Raw genomic sequence first — 23830 nt, forward strand, 5'->3', positions numbered from 1 at the left:
ATTTATGTGAATGAGTTTTAGTTCTGGGTATGTTAACTGCTCTAGATGAAAGTTGTCTGGAAATGAAAATTTGGAATGATACCACCTATAATGCCGATACCACCTATAATGCCCTATGCATTAGCAGTTATCGATACTGCCCTCGCTTTTGACAACTTGACTCATGTCCATGGGGGTACGGGGTTTTGTTTGTGAAGTCTCCATGAGCTTACCCAAAAGGCCTCGACACTTACTAACTTGAGAATGCACATATAACCCAGAGTCCCAGACTCTAGACACGCTCCCAAGTCCCAAGCGACGTGGGACTATTACAATGCAAGAAAGAGGTGTCTTTATCCCCAGATGAGTCAGAGATGATTTCGGAATCCGGGAACTTGTCAAACATGTAAGTTTGCCAAGGGAGAAAATTAGAAATTTCATTAATTGTCTAATCATTGAAGTACAAATTAACTTGACTTTCTTTTTGCAGGATTTAATCCAAAAAGGGGAGTTGAAGATCTTGGTAAAGTGATGCTCAATCTTAGAAAATAAGCATTGTTTTCATTAACAACACTTCCCTTTCTATCCTTGTTGTTTTCTATATCTTCACATGTTCAAGATATCACTTGTATCTTCGCTTCATTTTGCTCTTCGAGTTGCAGACTGATTGATTTTTGAGTGTCGATCTTGACTTGTTTGTCTCCTTCTTTACCCCACAACACCACGTAGAGACCGACGATGGCAACAAATCCTCCTATAATACTAAAAGAATTCCAACGATCAACAATTAGGACATCAAATCGATTATCGGAGAAGGAATGAGGTATGTGCTTGAAAACCTTAGGGTATAATGAAATAAGATGTTTTACCTTCCCATGCACATTTTTTCACCGAAAACAAAGTATGCTAGAACTGCCACCATCAATGTTGAAACAGGATTAAACATGGTAACGAAAACTGGACCTTTTTGTTCGGTGCACCATAGTTGGATAAAAACTATCAAGCCAGAGCAAACCACTCCCTGCAAAATTCCTCATTGACATAAAAGTCACAAAAATATTTAGTCTATGTTTTTCAAGATTGTATCAATCTTTATCGAATATTTTAGACTATGTAGAAAACAGTTTCTTACAGCATAAACGATTGCCCATAAGTCTATGTTGAATCCAATTGACCATGCTTTCGAGGAATGCTCAATGAACAATGTGAAGACTGCTGATTGTACTCCGCCAAGAAAGCTCATCCATGTCGTGAGTGAAAGTTGTGCAGGATATTTCTTCAATGTGACCGCCTATAATGTTCAATTTCAATTCTACCATTACTTTATCTTCGAGTATACGTTAATCAGGCGAAAATTTATTTCCACATCCATTTATGGTGAACCAATAGTAGATAAAGATATTTCTTCAATACGGAGTAAAATTTTTAGTAATTTTTTTATCGAAGATGTTTAGAGTCGAAGAGTGAAACCTGCATGATGTACCAAATAGCCCAAGTTATGCAGCTAGCAACGGTTAAGATTGAACCTTTTAACCAATTCTCATGGATGCTACTATTTCCTTCGATATGGATAAGGGCACCCCATAACTTTCTTATAGCAGGTCCTTTGTACAATGTCATGATCATGACACCAGCCAAGGAAATTACAGTTCCAAGAACTTTAGCCATTCCACGTCTGCTCCTAACGTTGACAACCTCCAGCCTACATGTGAGAAATTTAGTCATTTTCTTTTCTGCAGTTGGGTAAGAAGGTCATGTATGAATCTTAAATAGATACCCACCTTAGTATAACGGCGATTATAAGAGTCAAAGAGGCGATTGTGTTGGTCATTGACGCAACGAAAGTTGGAGAGGTGTACTTTAAGCTAGTGAAGTACATGTTCAGAGTTAAGCTAATCCTGTAAACCAAAAGAAAAACGTCTGGTTGCATTCATTAGAACGAGCCAACAAGTGAAACTTTAGCTGTCTATTTCGGGTTTATGTATTCTCGGTTACTCACCCCATAAAAGAAAGCACAAATAGCTCTCCAAATAAGGCTAATGTTAGCTTGGGCCTTGCTTTTCTGCCAGAAAGAATAAACGAAATAAGTTCGATCAACAGGTACGTCACTATAAACCGATATATTTTCCGATTGTTGGCTTGCCTATTTGTCTACAATTATATGCTTCCTGTACATCTTAAAGTGAACTTCTTGGGCACATAACCATCATTTTATCTTAAGATACATTTATCTTTCAAGGAAATAGAAAGAGTGAACAATGAATCAGTTGTCATAAGTTTTGAGTTCATACCTTTCAAGGAAATAGGCGAAAGGTAACATAATGGAAGTCGAAACGATATGTCGATAAGTTACAAAGACATGAGGATTGAGTCCATGGTTGAAAGAAGCTTCAGTAATGAAATAGAGAAATGTGTAACCCATCTGAGCTAGAATCATAAGGAAATGTGGTTTAAACCTCTTGAAAGTTGTCTTCAATTCACATAACATAACTGCCATTTCGCTCGAATTTCTCTACAATCTTGGAGACGACTTATATGAAGATCAAAATCCTTGTTGATTATTCTTTCATGTGGTTGTTGATAGTATCATGTTCTTGTAGATCATATTCCCACTCAGAGTGATAGTTTCTCATATACTAAGATGATAGAGTTGATGGGTTTTGCATGTTGAAAGTATCTTGTTCTTGTATTCTAAAATACTTTGAAGTCTGAATTCAGATAGTAAATGAAAAACAGAAAAAGATGCTCTTAGTTGTAACAGTTATATGCTCTAATAAATCAAAAGTTGCATTTGGCATAAAGACTGAAATTTGTACTGAAGAAGAATCTGGAAGTGGTTGAACTTTTTTTGGCTTACTTCCTATTGTTGCTGACTTGTTTTAGACCATCTAAATTGGGAGTTCATGATTCATATCCAATAAGAGGGCTGCACCAACAAGCCACCACTAGTGGTTGGAATCAAGCTATGCTTGGTGCCTACTTATAGCTCGAACGAGATTGATCTGGTTTTAAAACTATGCGGAAGCAAGCTACAGTCAGTGCCTACTTAGTTTGGAACGAGATTGGTCTGGTCGCAAAACTATGTGCATTAGGGTTTTCGGGCTCGATAAGGCTGGGTTCGTAAGAAAATCGTGCGCCCGTATCATCAATCTTCCCGGGCAAAAAGGCTACCCTCGTGTTGCTCCTTAGGCATCTGGAACTTGGATCAATTCCTAAAAGTGATAGGGCTGACACCATATCTAGCATTAATGCAGAATGATACTTTCACAGAGGATAGAACAACAAACTTTCTGCAGGTTGAGTGCCAAGACCTGTTTAAGCAGTCACGATGCCCAACACGACCCATTGGGAGCTACTATTGAGAACCTTTGTGCAGATTGAAAATAAGGGGAGAATTCTGTCACAAAAAAAAGGTGTAAACCTTTTTGGATGGAATAAAATCAAATCACTGTATACATTTGAATAAGGAGATGAATTTGAAAACATATTCGATCCTTTTCGTGGAAGAAAGAATGGCCTTCCTTACTCTTCTTCAGTGTATTTGATTATAAAATATTTATTCTCCCCACATTTTTTCCATGTCAAGTGTTGTGGGACTAATTCTTCCTTTCTGTCATGGAATATCATGAGATGTGACTTCATGTATGACAAGTACAAATAACATTAAAAAATAAACATTTTAACGCGTATAAGCACAAAATTAAGGAGTGCGTAAACAGATTTTTGTAGGCAGTCTTTTTAGAATATCACCAACAAGATAGAGGTGGCCAGCGGGCCATGTTGGCACAACACTGCGTGCCACAGCACGGTTGAAACAAGCTGCACTCTGTGAAGAGGGGCATGGTCGTGGTGGTTCGAGACCAGCCCATTCCCGCCTTACCGATTTACCCCCTGAAACAAGCTGCACTACGTGAAGAGGGGCATGGTCGTGGTGGTTCGAGACCAGCCCATTCCCGCCTGACCCATTTACCCCCTGACCCATTTACCCCCTGACCCATTTAAGTGATCACAGTACCGAACACAGCCCGTTGTGAACTACTATAATATTGAGAACCTTTGATCTTTATATGGAATAAAATCGGATCATTCTATCTATTTGAATAATAAGAGGAATCTGAAACCATATTTGATCCCTTTAGTAGAAAAAGAATGGTCTTTATTACTCCTCCAATCCATTTGATTATAAAGTTGGTTAGAAATAAGATGAGAAGGCCAAATAGGCTTCTCCAATCCTAGCCATAGATGACCTCAGCCCTCAAGGATGGTGGTAGCTGCAGCAGGAAGGTTGGTATCTTTTATGCTAGCAGGACAATTTTCTGTCCCAATACATGCCTTTTCTTACACCCCGTTTACACTTTACAAGCACTCACCCGAAGACGATCCAAACGGACTAAATTCCGTAATCATTTCTTTAAGTTTTCTAATAGAAAATTGAGTATATATTTTCTACTTGCTTTCATTCATGTTCTCTTTCTGAATTTTCAGTACAGTAAGCATCTAAACTAAGGATCAGATGAAAGGTCTATTGGAACAGACAAGGTCTAGCCTAGAGCCAATAGCCAAAGCATGATAAGAGAAGAAATTTCAATCGATACCCAGCAAATGAAAGCCAGAGAGATGGACATCAGATGCTTCAGATGGTCTGTTTGGCAATCTCCATGAGCCATGAAGTTCAAGATAATTATCCCCGCTGAAGCCGATGCTGCTGCAAGAGATAACAGTGCTGTTACCTGTAAAATTTAATCGAAACCTCTGTAAAATATGACCCTGAAATATAAAAGAGAAAAAGGAAACACAGAGGCTTGAAGGAATGATGAATCTGACCCAATCTCCAACTGCGAAAAGGCTAACTAGAAGGAGATTATGGAAGAGTTTCTTCCTTGTCAAGGAGTATGCATCCAAACATGCAAGCCCTAAGCTCCAGACACCTTGTAACCCCATTGATGCAATCAGATAGCTGCATAAGGGCGAAAACAACATTAAGTTTTCGTTTTTTAAGAACTCCGACATTATTCTATTTCTCACCATAATATAGCGAATAGAATAAACCAGGCTTTAGTTTCAAAACCAATCGTTCTCTCATTCGTGCTGATGTTTCGTAAATAGACAATTTCTATTCCAAACTCTAATTGACGTAGTTATGAAAGAGGAAGCCGTCTGCATAATGTGCTAGTTACTTGCAGAATTAGAAACACGGGTTAAAGGATAGTTTAGCCATAATTTGGATTGTGCTTTCCAGTTTGGGGCCAGTAGAGCTCAAACATATAGTTCATTGTACGTCTCTCCAACGAGTAAACTACAAGTGACTGCAAATATTCGACAAGGGTATTCAACACAAGAAGAAAGAAAAACTAAAAAAGGTACCCATGTTATTTTTTCTCTCGAAAAAACGAATAAATATAAGCATTTGAGCCGTCTTAACGTACTAGGAGCATTTTGACATAAGCGAATGAATTCTTGTATGGTTTCATTTCGAAGTTTTACATAAAACGTGATATCCTAGATCATATGTTATAATCCCAAAATACTCCATTAACATCGGATTTCTATTTCTCTTACTTCCATATAAGAAAATTATTTCCATTTCCCCCAAGCAACAGTGAAACACAAATGAGCAACTAAGATATCAATGGGGGTTTCATCAAAACAAGGACTTTTAAGTTGATAACAATATCTCACTCTGATTTCTTCCGTATTGAATTTAGTAATGAATCAACCTAAATTCACATTGAATACCCAAGTTTAAAAAAGGATAATAATCATAAATCTTTCACTATTCAAGATAAAATTGAGATCAGAATAAGTTTGGGGAAGAAGAAATACCAGAAAGCTGTGTAATTGACGAAATTGCATGTGGTTGCCATCCAAGTAATTGAACCAGCTGCAAACAAAAACTGTGAAACCCTAAGAAATAATGCAGTCCGAGTCCCTGGTGTTCCTGGAAAATCCTTCATTTTTTTTCATCCAACCCAAGAGATTTTTTCAGATGCTCAACTAAAATGAGAGAAGAAGAAAACCCATTCTCTTAAATTATCAAATAACCAAAAATTCATCCCTCCACCAAGAAAAAGTAAGAAGACAAAGATTAACCTAGAAAAACATCATCTTGAAAAGCACTTTTGAAAGAAATGAGGAAGTAAAGGGTTCTTCATAAAATCAACCAACCACTCCCTTTTGCTTTCCTTGGAGTGGTGATGTCATGTGATTGTATTCTTATCCTGAGTCCTAACACACATAGATTCTGTGAGAATGTCTAAAGTCTGAGTTATACGTGCCTGCTCAAACGTAGCGAAGTAAAAGTGATATTTTTGCGGTAAGCATCTTCGACTCTTTATGAGGGACGAAAAGAAGGTTTTTTGAGGAGAGAGAAAGAGCCGTGACGTCAGCAGGCGATTCTCTCATCCTTTCCACCTTCGTCCCCAAAACAAGAAACCCTAGCAGCGAAATCTTCCATAGCCAACTATACTGATTCTATCACCTAACGACAAACCATTAATTACTTCAACTACCTCCTCCATATCCAGCCACCAACGACAAACCAAATTAACTCTTCGAGTCACGCGAAGATCACTCGTCCAAGATCACAAACCCTAGTAATTGGGGGTTTCGTCTTTCAAGGGAGAATAATCACATCCACTGAAGCTCAACAACGACAAAAATCACCACGTTGCATTCAATCCCGAGAACCAGAACGGCGCCAACCAACACGTAAAGTTAAGCCCTAACGTTTCCTCTTCCTTTTGTGTGGTTTTGAGTCTGTCCGCCGGTTTTGAGGTCTGTTTCACTGGTTTTGAGGTCAAATCCTTTTCTCCCCTATTTCATGTCGTCAGCAACTTTAACCCTAAGTGAGTAGACCAATTGGAAGTGCAGCTGATTCCCGAGGACCATGCATGCATAGCAATGATTCTAATATGGCCGGATGTGTTTGTATACTCTCTCCTTCCTCTTCTCTATTTAACATCGAATTGGAGTGCTTCTGTTAACTATCACCTTGTCCCCTTCTCTCTCTTCATCTTCTCCTTTCAATGGCTACCTAGTACTCTGTTGCTACTCATGGAAAACTCACCTTGAAATTCTCCAAACCCTCCTCTAAGCAAGAACTTCAACCGATCAACCAAGGTTTCATAGGCAGGTGGATTTGCCCTTATGATGTTGGGATGACTTTCATCAAAAAGATGCTCTTTCCACAGTCTAGATTCTTTAGAGACTGTGACTATTATCCGTCGGAAGGTCCTGTCAATACGTTTATAATCAAGCCTAAAAGCCAATTCGTGATGGATGCTTTGAACTTTGGCCGTCCATGGGTGCTGAGAGGTATGCTTTTGGTCCTCAAGGTTGTTGAATTCCCTCTTACTGAACCCACAGATGACCTATTCTATGAGCCTATGCGTTGCACTCTATATAAGGTACCTCAAGCCATTCAGAACCGAGAGGATTTTGACTTCATTTTTAGTTGCATGGGCAAGATCATAAGTATCAAACCTCGCAACTTTGGTAGGGTTAACAACAATACAGTTCGTGTTCATTTCCTTTACGATATCCGTACACCTCTTCTTGCAGTTATCAATCCCATTTTTTCTGATGGAGAGAAAGAGATAAAGATAAGTTATCAGAAATTCCCTGGGGCTATTTGCCAACTTTGTCGAATCATCGAGCACCCGATTAGCATCTGTCCTATTTTTGATAACTCGACAGAAGATGAGAACAGCTCCAATGATGACCATATGGGGTGTTTTGTTTGTAGTTGCGTGTCTGTTGTTGTGTTCTTGTTTTGTTTCTTGGTGGTAGTAGTTGTTGGAGTCTGTTTCCAATCTTCATAGACTCGTGATCCTAGTGGATTCTTTTTGGAGTTCTTTGTTTAGGAGTCTAAGCTGGAGTGGTACTAGACACTCCAGTCTTAGTCCCTTTCCTTTAGTTGGGTCTGAGATTGTGAACAGACTTAGTGTTCGTTAGTTTCTTATCTTATGTATGACTATCTTATCTAAGTTTATGTTTTAGTTTCTATTATTTCCTTTTAAGTTCTTACTTCAATGTTGTTTTTGCTGTTTGTTATTTCTTAGTTCTGTGTTGTTATTTTGTTTTTGCCTTCTCCTTATTTATCCTATTGCTAGTGACTCTCTTCTGTTTATGGTGAGTTTTATTCTTTAGGTTAGTTTCTTCTGTTTTCTTCTTTTAGGGTTCCTGGTTTTAGCTCTTGTTCAGTGAGGCCGGGTCAGGAATAGTGACTTTCATTTAGGTGGGTGTCTTTAGAAGCAAGGCCTGGTTTAGAGACCCTCTAGGCTCGTTCTTGGTGTTGCGCCTTCAGACTAATTTCGTAGTCTTTGGGCTGCGTTAGCGGGTTCCGTGGGCTGCGGTTTGGGAGCACCCCCGTGTGGTTAGGGGCCCTCTAGGTTTGTTCTTGTGTGAATGCCTCTAGACAGGATTCTCTTGCGAGGCTTCTCTTAGAGGTTTCCTTGGGTTTCGGTTTAGGATAAATCCTGAGTAGTTGGGTTCACTCCTGCGTGGTTTAGGGTCACGTTTAGTTTGCCCGGGTGTGTGTGCCTATAGACAGAATTCTTTATTCGGGGGCTTCTTTTAGAGATTTCCTTGGACTTCTGTCTAGGTGCACTCCAGAGAGGTTGAGATTCTAAGTGCCTCTAGAACGGGGCGGGTTATCTTCAGTTGCTGAGTGCTTTGGGGGCCATCCTTAGTTGAGGAGGGTCTGGGTTTGCTTCGGTAGTTCTTGTGCAGGGTGTCGTTAGATTTTGTTCTAGTTCAGGAGTCGGCTTCTTTTTAGAGACTCCTTCCGGTTTCTGGTTGTGACGAGGTTGGTCGGTCTCTATGGATCTTAAACTTCTAGCTTGGAATGTTAGAGGCTGCAACAACTTTGCTAATCGTAAGCATCTGATCAGATTGGTTAAAGAGCATAATCCCGACATAATCTTTTTGTCTGAAACTAAATGTATGAATGTGAACATAGACCAAATGCTTAACACGCACAATATCTACAACAAGTGCATTATAGATCCTATTAATAAAGCAGGAGGGCTGGGCCTTTTCTGGAATACCAACTATGACATGAAAATTATTTACGCGCATCAGAACATGATCCATGTTCAAAGCACTCAAGTGGTCTCGGGCACTAAAAGTTATCTCACTGGTTTCTATGGATGTCCTTATAAAAACAATAAGATGAAACCTTGGGATAATTTGGCTCACGTGGCTCCAAAAGATGACACTCCTTAGATTGTCATTGGAGACCTTAACTGTATTCTCGATCCTTCTGAGAAGTCGGGGGGTCAACCGACTCAGCTTCCCACTATCCAGCATCATAAATATGTTATCAATAACCTAGGCCTTCACGATCTTGGATTTATTGGTTATCCGTTTACTTGGACTAATAGACAATTTGCGAGTAATCTGATTGAAGAAAGGCTGGACAGAGCAGTAGCTAGCTATAACTGGCTCATCAATTACCCTCATTCTCGGATAAATCATCTGGATACTCTGGGCTCTGATCACAATCCTATTCTGCTTTCCACTGATAATCATTCTAATAGAGATCGCAAACCCTTCAAATTCATTCGTACTTGGATGTCTCATCCCAACTGCGCTAGTTTCATCAAATCTAACTGGCTTTCTATCCCTAATCCTATCCATTCTAAGCTTAACTTTCTTGCCATTAAGCTCTCTAAATGGAACAAAGAAGTTTTTGGTAATCTCGATAATAACATCAAACAACTTACTCATAATCTACAAAGGATTACGAATGCTGAAGACTTCCGATCCATTTATTCCCAGATTGATAATCTTCTTCTTCAGCAAGAGAGTTTATGGAAGGAAAAGTCCAGAATAGCTAACATCAACTTAGGAGATAGAAACACCCAATTTTTTCATGCGAAAGCCACTACTAGACTTCGTAAAAACAAGATTCTGTCCATTAAAAGGCACGATAATACCTGGGCCAATGATGAGACCGAAATAGCTTTGCTTTTTACTAATCATATTCAACAGATTTCTACCACGGCTGGTTCTTCGATGTCTGCTAGGCTTCAAGACTGCTTCTTCCCTCAAATCTCGGATGAACAGAATGAATCGCTCACTGTTAATCCTAACCATGACGAGATTAGAATGGCCACTTTTGCTCTTAAACCTGGTGCGACTCCTGGCCCTGACGGCTTTCCGTCGCATTTCTATCAAACCAATTGGGAGACAGTGAAGGATGATATTCAGTTGATGATCTCTTCGTTCTTTCAGAATGCTACGCTTCCGGCTACTTCCGATCACACTCATATCTGCCTTCTTCCCAAAACTAAAACCCCTCAGACTCCAGCTGATTATCGGCCCATTAGCTTACTTAACACCACTTATAAAATCATCACCAAAATCTTGGCCAATAGACTTAAACCTGTTTTGGTTGATATTATTTCTCCTTTTCAGGGTGCCTATGTTCCAGGTAGGCAAATTACTGATAATATCATCATAAGCCAGGAACTCATCCATTCTTTCAAAAAAGTTAAGGGCCCCAAAAGCTATTTCGGTCTTAAGTTGGACATGTCCAAAGCTTTCGATAGAATCGAATGGAGTTATCTGAATAAGGTTATGAACTTGATGGGCTTTACTAACTCCTGGATCAATCTTATCAAGACCTGTATCACCTCTAGCTCGATGGCAGTTCTTATCAACGGGCGCCCTGGCAGCACATTCAATGTGAGCAGGGGTATTCGGCAGGGTGATCCTCTTTCCCTTTTTTTTTGCCATCGCGATGGAAGGCCTTAGTCGTCTTTTAGAGAAGCACCACAACGAGTCTTCTTTCATTGGCTTTCCCATTCCGTACTCCAGCCTCTCTATAAAACATCTTCTCTTTGCCGACGACTGTATCATTTTCGGGCAAAACTCTCTGGAAAATATCTACAATTTAAAACAGATCCTTAAGGAATTCAGCGAGGCTTCGGGGCAGATGATTAATTATGCTAAATCGAACATTTTTTTCTCTAAAAACTCTCACCCGAAATTCAAACGGATGATTATCCGGGAACTTAAAGTTCATCAGTCGTCTTCCGGGGATAAATACTTAGGCACCAAGCTCTTCATTGATCGTAACAAGAAATAAGCTTTCAATTCCCTCATCACTCAGATTAAGAATAAACTTGCCAAATGGCAAACTCATCTTCTCTCGCAAGCTGGCCTCTCGGTAGTCATCTCAACTATCGCAGCGGCTGTTCCCCGATACCAAATGTAGTGCTTTGCCCTTCCTAAAGGCATTAGTGACAGTATTGAGTCCATTCAGAGGACATATTGGTGGGGAAAATCCAAAACCTTTCACACCATAAACTGGAATTCTATTTGCAAACCCCGTAATCAGGGTGGCTAGGTCTGCGCCTGCCTCAACTCGATAATCAAGCTTTTCTGCATAAGCTCAATTGGCGCATTGTTAAAAATCCGGCAGCTATTTGGGTTCAAGTTCTCAAAGGTAAATACTTTCATAACTCTGCCCAACCAACACCGCCTAAGAATCATCATTCTTGGACTTGGAAATCTATTTCCAAATACCATCATAATCTTGACAACCTTATTTTTTGGAATATTAATTAAGGTGAGCATATCCATATTTGGACTGACTATTGCATACCTAATCATCCACCTCCAATTACTAATGAAAGAGGATGCACTATCGAGATGGTTTCCCAACTCATTACGAATGGTATCTGGAACACTAATTTAATTAACATGTGTTTTAACAATGATATTTGCAGATCGATTCTTAGCATCAACCTTAATCCTAACGAAGAGGATAACGCCATATGGACACTGACCAAATCAGGTAATTCTCTCTCAAATCTATGTATAATTTTCTTAGAAACCAAACTATCTATAATAATCAGGCTCAGATGGACTGGTTCTTTATATGGAACATGAATACCATTCCTCGGATTAAATTATTCCTTTGGAAATGCTGCACCAATAACCTATCAGTTAGAGCTAAGATTGAAAAATTCATTGGCAATAATTACTCATGTGTTAATTGCAATGAAGAGGAGACTCTTGATCATGTAATGCTGCATTGCTCCTTTGCTAAAGCAATATGGTTCCATTTTAATATTAGAACGGACACGATCATTACTACCACCCAGTGGATTCTACTTTGGAAATCGCTAGATGAGCATAATATCAACCTTTATGCAAAAATCTTATGGTTCCTGTGGAAAGCCAGATGCGAGAACTGCTTTACTACGAATAAACAAAACCCTTTACAGATTATAGAGAGGATTATGAACACCTCCACGACACCTCTCAAAACCGAATCCAGTACGATCAAGAAAGGTAAGGAAAAAACCATTATCCAAACATGGAGACCTCCATCGACACCATATATGAAGGTCAATGTGGATGCTTCTTTTATAAATATTAAAGAACCGGCGGGAATTGGTTACATCATCCGTGATGCAGAGGCTAATTACATAATAGCGGTAGCAGACACAGTTCGAGGACAACATGCGGAAGAATGCGAAAGCTTAGCAATATTATCCAGCCTAAAAGAGGCATTGCAACTCCAAATTCAGTATGTGCACATAGAGAGCGATAATCAAGCTATAATCTTAGCGCTTAATGGCAAGGGAGGAAATCTACACTGGCAAACTCAGAGTATCATTCATCAGATAAACGACATCAAAGATAGCTTTACAGGCACTATATTTACGCATATATCTCGTAATTGTAACACTTATGCTGATGCTTTAGCTAAATGGGGACGTACCCATGGCCAAAAGAAAATATGGCAAGACGTTCTTTCTTTATTTTCGGATTTCTAGTAAGTTGTAATAGACTCTTTTTTAATGCTAGTTTATTTCATCAAAAAAAAAAAACGAAAGTTGTGTTCAGTGGCAATCGATGGTAAAACATTTGGGACCATCTTATGTTGTTATGTTAACGACTTATCATGTATTGATGATTTGGATCTGAAATGGATAATACAACCACCATGACTCCTTACTCAACAAAAAAAAAAAGAAAAAAAGCACCATGAGTCCCATGACATTATGGTCCATTACTAATGAGACTAATAAGGAAGCAACCTTACCACATTATCTAATGCTTGTAATTTTTTAAAATACCAAAAGCCATAAACTCTAGTATTGCATTATGTTCTTCCCAATTCTATATTTGGATCTTGGGTTATGGATTGTGTGTGGTTCCATGAATGTGAGAATATAAATAAGGAAGTGGGACTAGGATAAAAGAATTGTTTGTGTAACCATAAGTTATGAGGAATTTTATATATAAAAGACATTTCCAAATGTAATGACGAAGTTAGGCCTCCTGGAAATTTGCATGCTTCATAAAATATTGTCAATATGTTGACTACAGTTTTGTTATACAGTTTTATCATTTAACTTGTGAAATTGATCCGATTGGTCATACGTGGGAACTACTAAATGCTTATTTATGTATGGTTATTTTCTCGTACTAGCTCAATAAGAATTAAATACATATTATAAGAGGTAGGGGTGTCAACGGGTCGGTTCCGGTTCGGGTATTTAACTATCCAGAACCGGAACCTATAAATCGTAACGGTTTCGGTTCTTGACGGTTCCGGTACCGGTACCTCAATCAAAGGATCCAGAACCGGAACCTTTAAAATTCTCGGGTACCCATCGGGTATCGGGTACCCATTGGGTATTCACAAAAGTAGATCAAATATTTCTTAAAGTAGAAGAATCTACATGAAACTAGTGAAAAGAAATATCATAAACGACATAGATCCTTAAATAAGCAAATATCTCGGGTACAATAGTTGATGAGTATAAGAGATTAGAGATTAGGGGAATCAAGAAAGAAGAAATGAACCTTTTTATGTTATATTAACTCGCTCACTTTTGTGTTTTATAAATTAGTTTTCAACCAAGGAAAAGAGGATTTGAGAAATTTCATAACTTGGTGAGTTGGTAACTTGGTGAGAAAAACTCTGACGTACAAGAATACTATATAATCTAGGGTATTATCTCGGGTACCCATTACCCGTCGGGTACCCGGCGGATATACCCGATAAGGACCCGCCTCCGAGTCGGGTCCTTTCGTGTATACCCATTTAAGACCCGATTTCCTTAATGGATCTAAAACCTATACCCAGTACCTACCCATTAAGACTCGGGGTCGGTTCGGTTCTCGGGTAAACGGGTACCCATTGCCACCCCTAATAAGAGGGGAGAGAAAATGAAGGTGGCCAATACGCGGACAACCGTTTTTCTTATATGGACAACTATCTTATGTGGACATCGCAAAAAAATTAAATTTTTATATGGACATCAGTTTCTAAGGGGACAACTCTCTATTATTTTCACTCAAGTCCTCTTAGAATCAGATGTATTATTTGATGACCTCCCTCTTTCTCCATAAACCCTAGGTTAGTTAGTCTTCATCTCTTCTATTACTTGTTCTTCATCATCACCCAAATTTCTAGAGAGAGAAATTCCTTGGAGAAGCAATATTGGTGGTTATTGCATCAAACAAAGGCAAGGGAGTTGTTGTAGAATCTTCCCAAAGACAAAGGTTAGAACCCTAAAATTCTAAAACCAACCATGAAGAAGAAGATGGTACTGATGGGAGAAAAATCAGAGAAGATGTGGAAGACGAAGATGGATCTGTTGGTTCCGACTCTGAAAACGATGGTGAAGAGGAAGATGAATCTAGTAATTGGGGTTGTGCAAATATATGGCATAACAGAACATTACTTGCGACGAAAATCTGGCATAATCAGAAAACTTGCCAGATTTTCGTCGCAACTTAGCTTCTGTTATGCCATATTTTCGCAGATTTTCTGCGAAAATATGGCATAACAGAAGCTAAGTTGCTACGAAAATCTGGAAAATTGTCCGATTTTCGTCGCAAGTTATGTTCTGTTTTACCTCATCAATTTCATTAATGCCTATTATAGAAACGTCCGGAAAAACTTCTACAGGTGCAGATTGAGGATTTTGTCTTCTTCATCCATCTAGGGTTTGATAAAAAAAAATGGTAGAAACTACAATTTACTTTTAGTAGAAGTGAATAAAGAAGAATAAGACTAAGAAGAGATTTTGTCTTCTTCATCCATCTAGGGTTTGATAAAAAAAATGGTAGAAACTACAGTTTACTTTTAGTAGAAGTGAAGAAAGAAGAAGAAGACTAAAAAGAAGGAAGAAGAAGACTAAAAAGAAGGAAGAAGATGAAGAAGACAGTTTAGGTTTTCAATCTTTAACTATTATTTTTGTTAGTAGTCCACAAGTTACTAATTATTAGTATCCAAGACTTTATGGAGTTGTCCCCTTATTAAATCAAAGTCAACTAAGTCAAGTATAGTTGACTCGCATCGGGCCCGAAAATAGTTGTCCATATAAGAAAAATGGTTGTCCGCGTATTGGCCACCAAAATGAATTGGGGACATCATTGACATTATGAGCCAATGGTAAGATATGTATTGAACCAACTCGTGAAACATTTTTTGTTTCTTTATTTAAAGTAGTCAACAATTTATAAGAGAGTATGAAATTTATAAAGCCTCACCCAGATCCAGGTATATGGCGAACAAACATCAAATTTGTGATTGTTCCAGCTAAGGGTTGTCGACCGAAAATAACAGTTGGTCTTAGTATTTTGTATAAAAAAATTTAACCAAAAATTAAAACCATTGACTTTGATTAATTTCAAATGAACTTGTTTGTTATGTAGATGTGTAGATGAGGAGTTGCAAGAGAAGGAGCTAGTAGATCTCAATACAGAGTTCATCCAGGTCTCTCTCTCTCTCTCTCTTTCTATATATATATATATATACATATGTATGTATGTATTTTCTGTACTTTTAGTTGCATCAAATTCTTTTGTTAGGATTATGAAGACTCAGCCTAGCTATATCATGCTAAAAGTACATAGGCTGTGTTTGTTTTTTTGAATAAATCCAAAATCTAAAAGTGACAAGATTTAATGTGATTATTCTTTGACCCCGTGTATGACTAACTCACCAATTTGGCCTCCGCAGTGTATGCATCTGTTGATATATTTTTAATTTATGCACTCAAGTTTGCCCTTCTTTTTTTTTGTCTCTTTGAAATTTTTTATTGATTGAGGTGCTCGTGAGAAAAAGTTATAATCAACGCATATAAATACCCATTTTACTTGTAAGGAAGAAGAAGGGATTTTCCCTCTCTCTAATCTGAAGTGGAAAAGAAAGAGAGAGATAAGGGGTTTCTTTATTTTTCTGTTCAATGTCCGATTAGGAAGAAAAGTCCTCTCTCTTTGTCCAATAACAAAAAGACAAAGGTTCCGTCTTCTCTCTTTCTCTGATCTCAGAATAGAGAATAGAACCTCTCTTCTGTCCCTTCTCCAACTGCAAAAGGGGATTTCTCTTGCCTTGGACATAATTTTCATGACTTAAATGGAGGAGAGAAAAAAAATGAAAGGGGACCAATTTGAAAGAAAGAAAAGACAAAAGGACCGTATTGGAAACAAAGAATAAAATGGTGAGTTGGTCACATCTTTGCGCAGGAACCATAAAGGAATAAAGCTAATTTTCTTTTTTGTTGCAAGTGGAGTAAAGCTAATTGTTTTTTGCATAATCTTTCAATTTGTTTTTCCTCTTTCACTTATGGGGTTAATAAGTTGTTTATACAGGGTACATTCGTAGATACTGAAAAATAGAAGGTCTAAAACAACGAAAACCCGATAAAGATCACATTGCACTTATGAATATTCCACAAGATTCTGTTGGTGCAAACTATGGGTCAGGAAATGTAACTGCAGAAGTAAGCAAAGATCCACGGAAGACTTTGGTTTATTTGATTGAGGCGGAGGTCAAGCAAGCGTTTTCTTTACGATTTGGGAGAGAATGCAGTATATATAGAGTGCACGAAAAGTTTCACAAAATGAATGATTGTGCCTACAGGCCTGAAGTGGCTTCCATTGGTCCCTTACACCGTGGAAAACCAGAGTTACAAGCAATGGAACAAACTAAGTTGATGTATATGCACGCCTTGCTTTATCGAACAGCTCAAAGAAAATTCCTAGAGCAAAATGTCATTGGAGAGAGTAGTACTAGTGATAATGTTATTGGCAATTATTACAAAAGACAGATAGAGGAATCGGAAATGAGAACAATAGGGTGGTTAGACATATTAGAGAATTGTGTTTCATACATAGAGCTTATAGAAGAACAAGCTCGAAAATGTTATTCAGAAGACATTACTCTTGAAAGGGATGAGTTCGTCCGAATGATGGTAACTGATGGTTTATTCATAATCGAGCTATTTGCGAGGCTCGTTGACGAGAACAAGAAAGAAAATCATGATCCTTTATTTAGTAAAGTTGGGGACTTGGTAAGTTTATTTAGAGATCTATTTCTCCTTGAGAACCAAATTCCTATGTTTGTTTTAACCGGCTTATTCCAGACAATTGCAGTAAATGGACAAACAGTTGAAGGGTTTCCCCTAAATTCATACATTTTGGCTTTCTTCAATGTTATGATTAAAAGAGACGACGATATTTTTACGAGATACCTCTACTGTGAATCCAAACATCTACTAGATTTCTTCGGTATCACATTACATCCTTCTCCAAAAAATGAAGTAGTACAAGTTGTTGATGAAGATCATAAGTACTCCAACTGTAAACATTTACTAAGTAATCTAATTAATAAATTTTATGAGTCAGGCCCTTCACCTGATTCTTGGAGATTACTACCATCTGTTACAGAGATGAAACAATCCGGAGTAAAGTTCAAGAAAGGGTCTACCAAGGGCAGCTTCTTAGACATCAAATTCAGTAATGGTGTATTGGAGATTCCTCCTATATCTTTAGATGACAATACTGAATTGTTCTTTAGAAATCTTATGGCTTTTGAACAATGTGCAGATGGCAAAGTTACTTATATAAGTTCTTACGCTTCTCTCATGGATTGTCTAATTGATTCTGCAGAAGATGTTCGGATACTGTGAAATTAGATGTCCTGCAGTGAATATTGGAACAAGAACATAGAGCAATTGCAGTTGAAAAGGTAATTTGTATTATTAATAAGTTGTATATATAGTATTACATTAGGGTTTTGTATATATTACAAACATAGAAAGAATTTATACAGGAAATCTATTTAGGATTTATTTCCTATTTCTTGATCTGTCGGAGATTTCCTTCTCTTTCTCTTGATACGCCAATACCCCCCCGCAAGTTGGAGCAGGGGAAGAAATCTGAGTCAAGCCCAACTTGGAAAGAAGTCGTTGGAATTGATCAGAACCAAGAGGTTTGGTGAAGATATCAGCTACTTGATCAGCAGAGCGCATGTAATGAGTCTGAATGAGGCCCGAGGTAACCTTTTCACGAACAAAGTGGCAATCGATCTCGATGTGCTTGGTGCGTTCATGAAAGACCGGGTTGGCAGCAATGTGTATAGCCGCTTTATTGTCACAGAAAACCGAAAATGGTTCTGGAATAGAAATGCGGAGATCTTGAAACAGGTATTTCAACCATTGGAGCTCCGCAGTAAGAGAAGCAAGAGCACGATATTCTGCCTCAGCAGAAGATCGGGAAACCGTCGGCTGTTTCTTAGAACGCCACGACAATGGACTATTACCAAGCATGGTAAAAAAACCAGTTGTAGAACGACGACTAGTGGGACAACTTGCCCAATCAGAGTCGGTAAAACCCGAAAGGGTCAGAGTGCTAGCTGAAGATAGGAGAATCCCGTAGTTGAGAGTACCTTTAAGGTAGCGTAGAACTCGATTAGCAGCATCCATATGAACTGAGCGGGGGTGCTGCATGAACTGACTTAAATAGTTCACTGAAAAAGCAATGTCCGGACGAGTGACAGTAACATAAAGAAGGCGTCCTATGAGACGACGAAAAGGAGTTGGGTCATCCAAAGAGGTGCCGTCAGTAGGTAGAAATTTTAAGCGTTGTTCCATAGGGAATGAACAAGGTTTGGCACCAAGGAGACCAGAATCTCGTATAATATCCAAGGTGTACTTCCGTTGACATAGGAAAATACCCTTGGGAGACCGGGAAACCTCAAGGCCAAGGAAATATTGAAGGCGCCCCAAATTTTTAAGAGAAAAACGTTTCTCAAGACGGAGGCGAAGGAAATGAATTTCCTTAGGGTCATTGCCGGTGATGATGATGTCATCAACATAAACAAGAATGTAAATAGAAGTTGAACCACGGAAATAACAAAAAAGTGAGTGGTCAGAGGAAGATGGAACAAAGCCCTCAGCTTGTAAGCCAGATGAGAATTTGGCGAACCATTGACGAGAGGCTTGTTTCAGACCATAAAGGGATTTGTTCAAGCGACAAACGCGATTATCACCGCTTTTACTGAAACCAGGGGGAATGGTCATGTAAACCTCCTCGTCTAAGTCACCCTGTAAGAAAGCGTTATTCACGTCTAATTGAAGCAGGGGCCATCCCTGAATGGAAGCAAGGGATAATAAGACACGGACTGTGACCATTTTGGCTACAGGGGCAAATGTGTCATGATAGTCAACGCCTTCTATTTGGGTAAAACCTTTTGCAACGAGGCGTGCTTTGTGACGTTCGATAGAACCGTCAGAACGATACTTGATTTTGTAGACCCATTTGCAGCCAATAGGTCTCTTGCCAGAAGGCAAGGGAGTCAGAGTCCAAGTATTATTGGTCTCGAGTGCAGAAATTTCTTTAGACATGGCGTTACGCCAGATAGGGGAAGCGGAAGCGATTTTGTAAGACTTAGGTTCATCCGTCGTGATGACGGAGGTTAGGAAGGCCCGATGAGGGGTGCTGAAGGTCTCAAAAGTGAGATAATCAACTAATGGATAGGGAGTCCGTGAAGGGTGAGATTCAGAACTTGCAAGAATGTAATCAGCCAAGTAACTCGGCGGGTGTCGATCCCGAACAGGACGAGAAGGGAGTAGCTCGGGAGGAAGCGAGTCATCAGTCTGCGCGGAAGGAAGTGAGGCGTCAGACTGCTGGTAAGTAGAAGAGTGCATATCAGGATCATCGCCTAGATTATCCACCTGCCTAGAAGGAGTGGGAGAATCAGCTGAAATTGATGTAGGCGAGGGAGGTGTATCTGGGGCTTCACTGCTAAAAGGGGAAGTTGCAGGGGAACCTGCAGGAGAAGGCGGAGAAAGCACGACTGGGTTAGGTGAAGCAGAAGTCGGAGGGGGATATTCAATGTGATCATCCACAATATGAAGATTGAATGGAGTATATTTCTGGGATTCATAAGAATCAAGGGAGACTGTGGAATAGGGAAATTTATCCTCAAAGAAGCGAACATGTCGTGATTCATAGAGAGTCTTACTCTCGAGATCATAAATTGTGTAGCCCTTTTTGCCGACAGGATAGCCTACAAAGATGCCTGGTTTTGCTCGTTGGTCGAATTTGTTTGTAGCATGAACGTTGTGGGCAAAACATAAGCAACCAAACACCCGAAGAAGTTGATAGTCCGGTGGGGCACCGTATAAGAGCTCATGAGGAGATTTGTGAGAAAGAAGCGGGGTAGGCATCTTGTTAATAAGATACGTAGCCGTCTTGAGACATTCACCCCAAAAAGAAAGGGGGAGATTAGCTTGAAAACGCAAGGCACGAGCGACATCGAGTAAGTGGCGATGTTTGCGCTCGACCACGCCATTTTGTTCAGGAGTGTAGACACAACTGCGTTGATGAATAATGCCATTTGATTGGAACCAGGATTGAAGTTCCTTTGTAAGAAATTCAGTTCCATTATCAGAACGAAATGTCTGAATAGGGCACGTGCTAGGGAGACCCAAATCAGAAGAAATCGATTTGATAGATTTCCGATATTGTTTAATTGTGAAGTTGAAGAAAAAATCTAAATAAGACTTTGTTTCAGACTTAGATTGCATTAAGAAGGTCCAAGTGTAACGAGAATAATCATCAACTAAAGTGAGAAAATAACGTTTATTTGAAAGTGATAGGACAGGAAAAGGTCCCCAAATATCAGCATGTACTAATTGAAAAGGAAAAGTACTAATAGAATTACTTTTATTAAAAGGTAATTTAGATTGTTTTGCCATAGGGCAAACAGTACAATTATCCGAATGAGGAATAGAAATATAATTAAAACGTTTGGAAAGAAAACGTAAACGGCCTAAACTAGGATGTCCAAGGCGACGGTGCCAAACGTCGAGCGACTTATTGAATGCAAGTGCTGGAAAAGTATTACGTAAGTAATAGAGACCCCCATCTTCATCAGCCTGACCAATCAGCCGTTTCGTCGAAAGTGCCTGAAAAACACAACGAGTGGGGTTAAAAGTGACTGAACAATTAAGAGATTTACTTAATTGGCTAACAGAAATCAAGTTAAATTGAAAACTTGGAATGTGGTAGACATTGTCGATGTAGATAGAGTCAGAGAAAATAACTTTACCCACATGTTGAACTAAAAGGGTGCTCCCATCGGGTATTTGAACATAAAGGGAAGGGGGAGCAGTTTGATAAGAAGTAAAAACACTCAATGAGGGACAAACGTGGTTAGAAGCACCACTATCAACAATCCATGAACTAGAAAGTGTTAAATTAATTTTACCTGTCAGGGGAGTAGTTGCAGGAGGTGGAGAAGGTCCATGAATAAGAGACATGATTTTATCATAGTCTTCTCTAGAGATAGTTGGAGCAGGAGAAGAGCCCGAAGTAGACGCGCCAGAAACCGCCAAAGATCGCTTAGTACCTTGAGAACGATCAGCTCGACCATGGAGAATGAAACACCGTTCAACGGGGTGACCAGTTTTCTTACAGTGGTCACAAACAACATTTTTGTGGCAACGGTCAATAGTATGTCCGTGTCGTTCACAAGCCTCGCAGTAAGGGCGAGGTTTCTTACCCCGGTTGGAAGAATCTGACTGTTGTGACTGGGAAGCAGTCACCTTGGCAGCGAGAGCCGAATAGTCAAAGGGAGCACCAGCAGTTATGTGTTGTTGTTGCTCTTCTTGCTTAATCAAATTATACACCCTACCAAAAGGGGGTAAAGGGTCTAGAAGTAAAATACTACTTCGAACAGCAGAAAAACGATCATGAAGGCCTTCGAGAAATTCCATGATGCGAATTTTGTTAACATATTCAAGCATACCCTTACCAGCACCACAAACACAGGGGTGTGGAGGCATTACTGTGTCATGTTCATCCCAGAGAGACTTCATTGTGGAAAAGTAAGAGGTAACAGTCAAGTTACCTTGGCGAAGTGAAGCAATGTTCTTACGAATTTGGAACATGTATGGGTTATTCGATTGGGAATAGTGTTCCTTCAAAAATTTCCAAATCAAGAGAGCAGTAGGGCATCGCATACAACTCTTCCGAATTTCAGGGCACACAGAATTCAGAATCCAGTTTCTAACCATAACATCACAACGTGTCCATAAAGTAGCTGCAGTAGGGTCTGTGGGCTTTGGAAGAGACCCATCGATAAAGCCTTCTTTATTCTTAGCAGCTAAGGCCATGGTCATGCCGTGAGCCCATTGGGCATAATCATCTCCAGAAAGTGCTGGTGAGTAAAACACTGAAGTTGGGTTATCAGATGGATGAATAGAGTAAGCCTCAGAATTGACCAAGGCCGAGACGTTTGTTTCCATCGCTGAAGAGTCATCAGAGACGTTAGTGTCTGAGAGAATTGTAGTGTCAGGGTTCATGACTGATCAACGCAATGAGTCAAGAGATGAAATAAGAACCAATAAGTTGCCGGAGATAATAATATCGTTCAAAAAGAAGACCTAGGCTCGTGATACCATGTGAAATTAGATGTCCTGCAGTGAATATTGGATCAAGAACATAGAGCAATTGCAGTTGAAAAGGTAATTTGTATTATTAATAAGTTGTATATATAGTATTACATTAGGGTTTTGTATATATTACAAACATAGAAAGAATTTATACAGGAAATCTATTTAGGATTTATTTCCTATTTCTTGATCTGTCGGAGATTTCCTTCTCTTTCTCTTGATACGCCAATAGATACTTTGTTCTAATGATATTATAAGAAACCATTTAGGAAGCGACCAAGAGGCCTCAACTCTTTTCAATAATCTCTGTTGTAACATATTGACCAGTAGCTCTCATTATTCTCATATCTATAATGAAATTAACGCATATTGCAGTAAGGAAACAAATATTTGGAGAGCAACGTTGAAGCGTGACTACTTCAATGGTCCATGGGCAATTATTTCATTCTTCGGTGCAATTTTACTTCTTCTTCTTACTCTTACTTCAACTATATTTGGTATTATTCCCGTTGTTCGCCCTTCTTGATTAATGAATTGAAACGGCATGGTAATAATAAATCTGATGCCAGCATTTTTTGTATCATGAAGGGTCTCCATAATCTATTTGTTGCAAATGTTTTCTTGGATACGTTTATTGTATCATTCTCGTTATTTATTTTGTATGTTATGTTTCCTTTTTTAGTGTGTTATCTTCAGTCTGTTACGTATGTTTGGTGCTTTCTATTCCTGCTGATTCTGACATTGTATTATAATGAAATTTGTCTTTCTTACCTATGTGTGTGTGTGAATAAGAGTGAGAGAGACATAAAAAAACATTTCATCTTCAAAAGCACTTCTGAAACAAATGAGGAAGAAAAGGGTTTCTCATGCATAAATTAACCAAGCACTTGTTGGGAAAAACGAGCACTTAGGCGCAGCGGAAACGAGAGTTTTTCCCTTTGTGTTAGTTACGAGGATAATATAGAAGAATATGTGGGAGCAATAAACAAAGAACGAAAGTGAATAAGACAACGATTTTTTAACGTGGAAAACCTTCTCAATGTGAGAAGTAAAAACCACGGGACTCGTAGTCCAACCAAATCAACTATAATATCAAAGTAGTTACAGACTACGTCCAACCGAGACTCCAACTCCAA

General features: G+C 39.0%; 3 protein-coding genes across 5 annotated transcripts; 1 reads left to right on the forward strand and 2 right to left on the reverse strand.

Annotated features, from left to right (window-relative positions):
- Nucleotides 1-390: 390 nt before the first annotated feature.
- Nucleotides 391-4708, reverse strand: LOC147551048 (WAT1-related protein At5g07050-like). Of its 2 annotated transcripts, XM_086667082.1 has the most exons (8): nt 3966-4708; nt 2271-3854; nt 1979-2041; nt 1761-1877; nt 1450-1681; nt 1112-1270; nt 849-1000; nt 391-741 (listed from the first exon to the last, which is right to left on the reverse strand). In XM_086667082.1, exons 2-8 carry the CDS (start codon nt 2474-2476, stop codon nt 594-596), a joined length of 1077 nt encoding a protein of 358 aa, XP_086523208.1. In that variant the 5' UTR covers nt 2477-3854; nt 3966-4708; the 3' UTR covers nt 391-593. The 2 variants fall into 2 exon arrangements, with proteins under 2 accessions (XP_086523208.1, XP_086523209.1); XM_086667083.1 differs by lacking the exon at nt 3966-4708 and having other exon boundaries at nt 391-733; nt 2271-2572.
- On the reverse strand, nt 4396-23562 carry LOC147551049 (CASP-like protein 5B3). 2 transcript variants are annotated; one of them, XM_086667088.1, is made up of 4 exons: nt 23537-23562; nt 5803-6069; nt 4804-4936; nt 4396-4709 (listed from the first exon to the last, which is right to left on the reverse strand). In XM_086667088.1, the coding sequence occupies exons 2-4, from the start codon at nt 5931-5933 to the stop codon at nt 4521-4523; spliced, it is 453 nt and encodes a 150-aa protein (XP_086523214.1). In that variant the 5' UTR covers nt 5934-6069; nt 23537-23562; the 3' UTR covers nt 4396-4520. The 2 variants fall into 2 exon arrangements, with proteins under 2 accessions (XP_086523214.1, XP_086523212.1); XM_086667086.1 differs by lacking the exon at nt 23537-23562 and having other exon boundaries at nt 5803-6264.
- Nucleotides 15656-23222, forward strand: LOC147551050 (UPF0481 protein At3g47200-like). The gene is made up of 3 exons (XM_086668515.1): nt 15656-15905; nt 16606-17920; nt 23022-23222. The coding sequence occupies exons 2-3, from the start codon at nt 16677-16679 to the stop codon at nt 23218-23220; spliced, it is 1443 nt and encodes a 480-aa protein (XP_086524641.1). The 5' UTR covers nt 15656-15905; nt 16606-16676; the 3' UTR covers nt 23221-23222.
- Nucleotides 23563-23830: the final 268 nt, after the last annotated feature.

The sequence above is a fragment of the Eschscholzia californica genome, unplaced genomic scaffold (genome assembly GCF_041429995.1).
Source record: "Eschscholzia californica isolate CP2 unplaced genomic scaffold, dmEscCali1.0.p SCAF_3, whole genome shotgun sequence".
NCBI lineage: Eukaryota > Viridiplantae > Streptophyta > Magnoliopsida > Ranunculales > Papaveraceae > Eschscholzia > Eschscholzia californica.

Excerpts from the sequence above, each read along its gene's own strand:
- LOC147551049 (XM_086667088.1), bottom strand. The coding sequence starts at position 5,933 with ATGAAGGATTTTCCAGGAACACCAGGGACTCGGACTGCATTATTTCTT. Across the intron at positions 4,937-5,802 it reads GTCAATTACACAGCTTTCTG|CTATCTGATTGCATCAATGG; the intron begins GTATTTCTTCTT and ends GCCCTTATGCAG. Across the intron at positions 4,710-4,803 it reads TTTTCGCAGTTGGAGATTGG|GTAACAGCACTGTTATCTCT; the intron begins GTCAGATTCATC and ends TAAATTTTACAG.
- LOC147551050 (XM_086668515.1), top strand. The coding sequence starts at position 16,677 with ATGAATATTCCACAAGATTCTGTTGGTGCAAACTATGGGTCAGGAAAT. Across the intron at positions 17,921-23,021 it reads GCAGAAGATGTTCGGATACT|TAGCTCTCATTATTCTCATA; the intron begins GTGAAATTAGAT and ends CATATTGACCAG.
- LOC147551048 (XM_086667082.1), bottom strand. The coding sequence starts at position 2,476 with ATGGCAGTTATGTTATGTGAATTGAAGACAACTTTCAAGAGGTTTAAA. Across the intron at positions 2,042-2,270 it reads TTCGCCTATTTCCTTGAAAG|AAAAGCAAGGCCCAAGCTAA; the intron begins GTATGAACTCAA and ends TCTTTCTGGCAG. Across the intron at positions 1,271-1,449 it reads CTATTTGGTACATCATGCAG|GCGGTCACATTGAAGAAATA; the intron begins GTTTCACTCTTC and ends TGAACATTATAG.